This window comes from Camarhynchus parvulus, chromosome 1A (genome assembly GCF_901933205.1).
Source record: "Camarhynchus parvulus chromosome 1A, STF_HiC, whole genome shotgun sequence".
Classification (NCBI taxonomy): domain Eukaryota; kingdom Metazoa; phylum Chordata; class Aves; order Passeriformes; family Thraupidae; genus Camarhynchus; species Camarhynchus parvulus.
The window spans coordinates 31,636,080-31,641,229 of NC_044586.1; the positions used below are offsets into that span (position 1 = coordinate 31,636,080).

At 57.3% G+C, this 5,150-nt stretch overlaps 1 protein-coding gene across 1 annotated transcript; it reads right to left on the reverse strand.

Annotated features, from left to right (window-relative positions):
* Window positions 1-347: 347 nt before the first annotated feature.
* MYF5 (myogenic factor 5) lies at window positions 348-2,355 on the reverse strand. The gene is made up of 3 exons (XM_030960272.1): window positions 1,757-2,355; window positions 1,220-1,295; window positions 348-1,084 (listed from the first exon to the last, which is right to left on the reverse strand). The coding sequence occupies exons 1-3, from the start codon at window positions 2,261-2,263 to the stop codon at window positions 891-893; spliced, it is 777 nt and encodes a 258-aa protein (XP_030816132.1). The 5' UTR covers window positions 2,264-2,355; the 3' UTR covers window positions 348-890.
* Window positions 2,356-5,150: the final 2,795 nt, after the last annotated feature.

Below are 5,150 nucleotides of genomic sequence, written 5' to 3' on the forward strand. Positions count from 1 at the left end.
GAATATTGTGAAATATACCCCGTGGCTTATGAAAGAGATACAAGTGGTTTGTTCTTACTAACTTTACTAAATTTGTCTCTGCCAGAGCAACAAGTAAAATTCCCCACCACAGCATCAGAGCTAGATCATACAGTTGTTTTGACAGCAGTCACCACGCAATTTTAGGGCCAAATTCTGGAATACACAGTCCATCTTCATACCCAGTGAAAGAAACTCGAGTTTTGCAGAGGTGAATGTGAAGGGAAGGCGGGGCGGAGAGTTTAGAAAAATATGACTGCGAAATAGTATTTTTATTTTGCAGAAAATAAAGGAAACTCTGCCCATAACAGGACATACAGTGTGAGAATTTAAACGTCCACGTTTTTGTTGCTCCATGAGTGGTCTCAGAATAGTGCACATTGGTGGAAGGACAGACAAGCTCCCAGGCCCCAGCCCGGCAGGACACTCCACGTCCCGGCTGGGGACGGCCGTGATGGGGGCGGGAAGAGGGGGTGTCCCGCAGGCAGGAGCTCAGGGACGACCGAGGCTGGATGGGGGCTCAGCAGGGATGCTGGCGGCCGCCCCGCAGCCGAGTCCCGCTGCCCTCCCGCATGCCAGGGAATGCACTTAAAGAACCAGCCGGCCAGACAGCTCTCTCACAGCACGTTTTATTTGCAGCGGAGATTCCAGGGCAGCGCGTGTGTCCCGAGCCCCGGGGCCTGCCCGCCCTGCCGGGGTGCGGGAAATCCCTGGCCGGGGGCGGGCGCGGTGCTTTACCTGCAGCCCCAGAGGGAAGCGGCGGCCCAAGGGGCTCCGGGGCTGCCCCTCTCGCCCGAGAAGCGTTTGCAAGAGGTGGCCGGGCGCGGGAGGCGGCCCCGGCGGCAGGCGCGGGGTGCCGGCCCGCGGGCCCCTCATAGCGCCTGGTACGTCCGTCGGGGCAGCGGCGTCCCGGGCGTCTCCGGCCCCGAGTCGATGCTGGCGCTGGGCGAGAGGGAGTCGGCGTCGCGGAGGGACAGCCCTGGCTCCTCCGCCGGGGACAGACGGTCCACGATGCTGGAGAGGCAGTCCAGGCTGGACAGGGCGCTGCTCTGGTCGGCGGCGTACCCTGCGCCGAGGGGAGGGCCGGGGCAGGGCAGCGCGTTACCGCGGGGCGCCGCGCTGCCTCCCCCCGGCGCCTCGGGCAGCGCGGGGTCCGGGCCCCGCCTCCACCCCCAGGCCGCGCGGCTCGAGTCGCGCTTACCGTGAGCCATCTCGGCGCAGTAGACGGCGTCGAAGCTGCCGCCTCTCGCCGACCAAACGGGGCTGCCACAGTCGGCCTGCAAGACAGCGAGGGGAGAGTGCCGGCCCTGACGCCCCCGCCCAGGGGCCAGCGGGACGCTCCCCGAGAAGGGAAAGGGCCATAAAGGCCGGCGGAGAGGGAGCGAAGCAGCCGCCCCCAGCCAGGCTGCTGGCCCTGGGCAGCGCCTTCCCATCTCCCCCAGCCTTACCCCTCTAGGGCCGCGCTAAGGGACAGCAGAGGGGACGCCGGGCCCTGCAGGGTGCCCTCGGGCAGCGCTACCTCCCCCCCATGCATCTCTGGAGAGCCCATGTGCGTGCTCAGCGGAAAACCTGGGAAGGGGCCTGTTCCAGGGAAAACTGTCCACCCTTTCCTGATGTCCGGGTGCGTTCGACCCGTCCCACACCCATGGGACTGGTCCCACGGCGTTGGGCCCAGGGTGACTTGCCCGCGGGCCATCCTGGGGTCCCCACAGCCCCATGGCTCCTGCCTCTGTCTTACCATCCCGTCGGAGCAGCTGGAAGTGGGGCTGGTCGGTTCGGAGCAACTCTGTCCCGGCAGGTGATAGTAGTTTTCTACCTGTTCTCTCAAGAGCTCCTGGAGGCTCTCGATGTATCTGATGGCGTTTCGCAGGATCTCTACTTTGGGGAGTCTTTGGTTGGGGTTGGCAGTGGTGCATCTCTTCAGGGTCTCAAAAGCCTGGTTCACTTTCTTCAGCCTCCTCCTCTCCCTCATGGTGGCTGCCTTCCGCCGGTCCATTGTGGTGGATTTTCTTTTGCAGGCTTTGCAAGCCCACATGAGGCAGTGACCAGCTTGGTGGTGGCCAGTGGGAGCTCGGACATGCTCCTCTTCCTCGGAGCAGGCGGGCTCGGGGGGCTCGTGGGCGCTGAAAGGAGGCAGATCCCTGGGCTCAAAATCCTCGGGAAACTCGCCCTCCGGGGAGGAGAGACAAGAGCTGTCATAGAAGAGCTCGGACGGGGAGAACTTGCAGCTGTCCATCACCTCCATCCCTGCTGCGGAGGCGTCAGTACGAGACGGCGGCCACCGGCTCTCGGCGAGGCGCTCCGCAGCGCGCTGGGGCAATTTCCTCCGTAATTAGGGACCCGAGACCAAGTGTCCTTCGGCTGATGCGGGGGGCCCTTATATATACATGGAAAGGGAGGCTGGTCCGCAGAGGCCAGTCTTTATTAGCATATCCCACCACAGCCCTTGCCGGGAGCTGTCTGGGCAAGCCCCCTCCAGTCCCCAGGAGACAATTTGCTCCGCACCGCTCCTTTGGAGCGCCGAGAGATGGGCACTTTTCTAATGAACGACCTCCCAAGAACTGGTTGCGACATCTCCGAATTTCCAACCAAGTCTGTGAATTTGCAGTTTGGTATGGAAAGAGAAAGAGGGGCAGTGGACGCGCACGAGCCACTTGCCAGTGGCTCCTACAGAGCCCTTCCTCGTCTCGGTGTGCACATCTCCCGTTTCCCAGCACAGAGGGACACCTAATAGTGTTTACTTGCGCATCTTTATTTCCCACATCCCGTAATCCAGGTCTAACCTGAAAAATTATACTTCTTCTTAGACCTAAGATGTGTTTATTTATCTCGAGGAGAGCTTTGTCCAGTAATTAAAGTTGTGCCACCAACCGCTCAAATTTGCAGATTGAGGGACAGCAATGCACAGCTACTTGTGGCCAGGAGAGACGAGGAGGAGGGAAATCAGATTTTAGTGCTGCCGGATCGGATCACAAGGAAAGGTACTCACAAAAGAAAAGTGTATGTGTTTGCTCCGAGACAAATCCCCTTCCCATTCTTTCTCCTTCTCTTGTGACCTGGAGCTGCTAGGGATACAACAATCAAGCAGTGCCTTGGGCTTGCTAATTTTCTGCTTTCAGGCAAACTTGTACCGTTACAGATGCGTCCCAGCTGCCAGTGCAACAAACCCCTCCTGGAAGTGTAAAATTTCTAACCCCGCAATCCCTAAGTAACTTTACACAAGGGGACAAAAGCCTTGCGGAGCCCCAGCCGCAGCAGTAGCCGAGCGGAGCGGTGCAAGGGTCATTAGAGTGGTAATGAAGCCCTTTAACAGGCATTTGCTAACGCGCAGGAATCCTTTGGTTTCATCCAGGTGGCTTTTGTAGCTGAGGAAAATATTATGAGAAGGCAAAGGAAACCTTCCCTACCTGGGAATAAAATTATGTGACCTAGGCTAACTCAAACGCAGAGCAAATGACCCAGCAGCGGTTCAAACGCTACGGAGACGGCTTTTGTGCTCAGGAAAAAGGCGCCTTGAGTTAGCCTCTCTTCAGGAAGGGGTGATGCGGTGGCACGGCGAGCCGCCTGTCTCCGGGAAACGCTGATCAAGTGAGCAAGGCCGGTAGGGAAGTATCTTCTGAGACAGATGCCCTGTGGCACACCGCTGGGAAGCTCTCCGATCCGCACGGGCAAGGCGAGGAAAGGCAGGCAGCTCGGCCTGTGCTGGGGCTGGAGAGAGCCCATCCTTGTTTCCCTGCTACCACCACCCCTGACCCCCCGAGGTGGACTTCCACGCTTAGGCTAAATTTTTTCCTAAAAAGCAACCATGCACACGCCCTTCTTCCTGTGAAAGCCTACAAAATTATCTAAAAGCTGGGGAAGGCTACATCTGGGCTGCTTTGGTTTATTTGGGGCCATAAACACGGGGAGCCCCTTTGAAATGAATACTGTATGAAAAGCAGGGAGTTGATAAAGAAGTTACAGAATGGGAAAGCTCAGAATTTCAGGCTTCTGCCTCTCTGAGGTGCAGGTTGCTGTTTTGTTGGGCCACACCTGAAACAGGACAGGTCCCTACTGTTTTCCCAAGACAGCATCAGTCAGGAGGGGTTCTGCTCAGCAGTAACTTGAACTCTTCGCTGGGCTGTGGCGTGCACACACACAGACATACACAAACACACACACAATTTCATTTACTGCGTTTGCGCTGGCTAAAATAGACCTGTTTACATATTTATGCTTCGTGCACAAATAAACTTGATCTTTAAAGTGCCGGTTGCAGTTCCGATCACCTTTCTGGGTTGATGCATGCTTGGGTTCTCTCCAAGCATGCACTGTAGATCTCCCGGTGCACAACGCCAAGCCCCTCAATCCTGCTCTCCTGGCATGCACAGCTTTAGCTCGCAGGTTTGACTCTTGACTCAGAGGAGCTGGGGCTGTTAAGAAACGTGTTTTTCCCCAACAGTATTTGAAGAGCTGGAAAAAAAATCATTCCTTTTTCCTTGAATATTTTTTGGGAAATTGAAGAAACCATGGAAGGGCCTGTCACTCAGGAAGAAAAAAAAAATCAGTAATTAGTATCCCTTAAGGAGCCCCCGGCTCCTCTGGTAAAGTGATCTCAAAACAAATTTGCAAAAATGCAGTAGGCGAGTGGAACTAAAGAAAGGGGGGAGAAAACACGCACTGCAAGGCTGGCTAATGAGGCTGCTGGCGAAGGGCGGGGGGAAGGGGGAGGATGGTGCTGCATTTCAGGAGGATCAAGTCTGGAAAGCGGGAGCAACCTTAGCATCTGACACTGTCTGCTCCTATGGACTGGTAGAGAGAAAGTGGTGAACATGTCAGGATCCCTTTAAATGGTGTTCCTCACCCCAGCCCTCCCCACTCCTCAGGAATCACTGTGCCGCACCTATTCCTGGAGGGATTCCATCCAATGTGGGCACCTTCTGCAGAGCGTGCCATCTTTTCCCAAGTCCCACGCCTTTCTATTTAAGAGAAGAAAATCCTACCGAAACCATAAGCCACGGGACTGAGGGGGTGAGAGGTGTTTGCGGTCCCCCCGAGCGCACCCCCAGCCCCGGCCTTCCGAGCGCCTTTGCGCAGTGCCCGGCCGGCTCCGCGGAGCGCACCGCGGGCCCGTGCCGGGCGGCGAGAGCGCC

Bases quoted from the DNA above. Each gene is read 5' to 3' on its own strand.
- MYF5 (XM_030960272.1), bottom strand. From the start codon at position 2,263: ATGGAGGTGATGGACAGCTGCAAGTTCTCCCCGTCCGAGCTCTTCTAT. The intron at 1,296-1,756 runs GTAAGACAGAGG...GCTGTCTTGCAG, and splicing joins CCAGCTGCTCCGACGGGATG to GCCGACTGTGGCAGCCCCGT. The intron at 1,085-1,219 runs GTAAGCGCGACT...CCCTCGGCGCAG, and splicing joins CTGCGCCGAGATGGCTCACG to GGTACGCCGCCGACCAGAGC.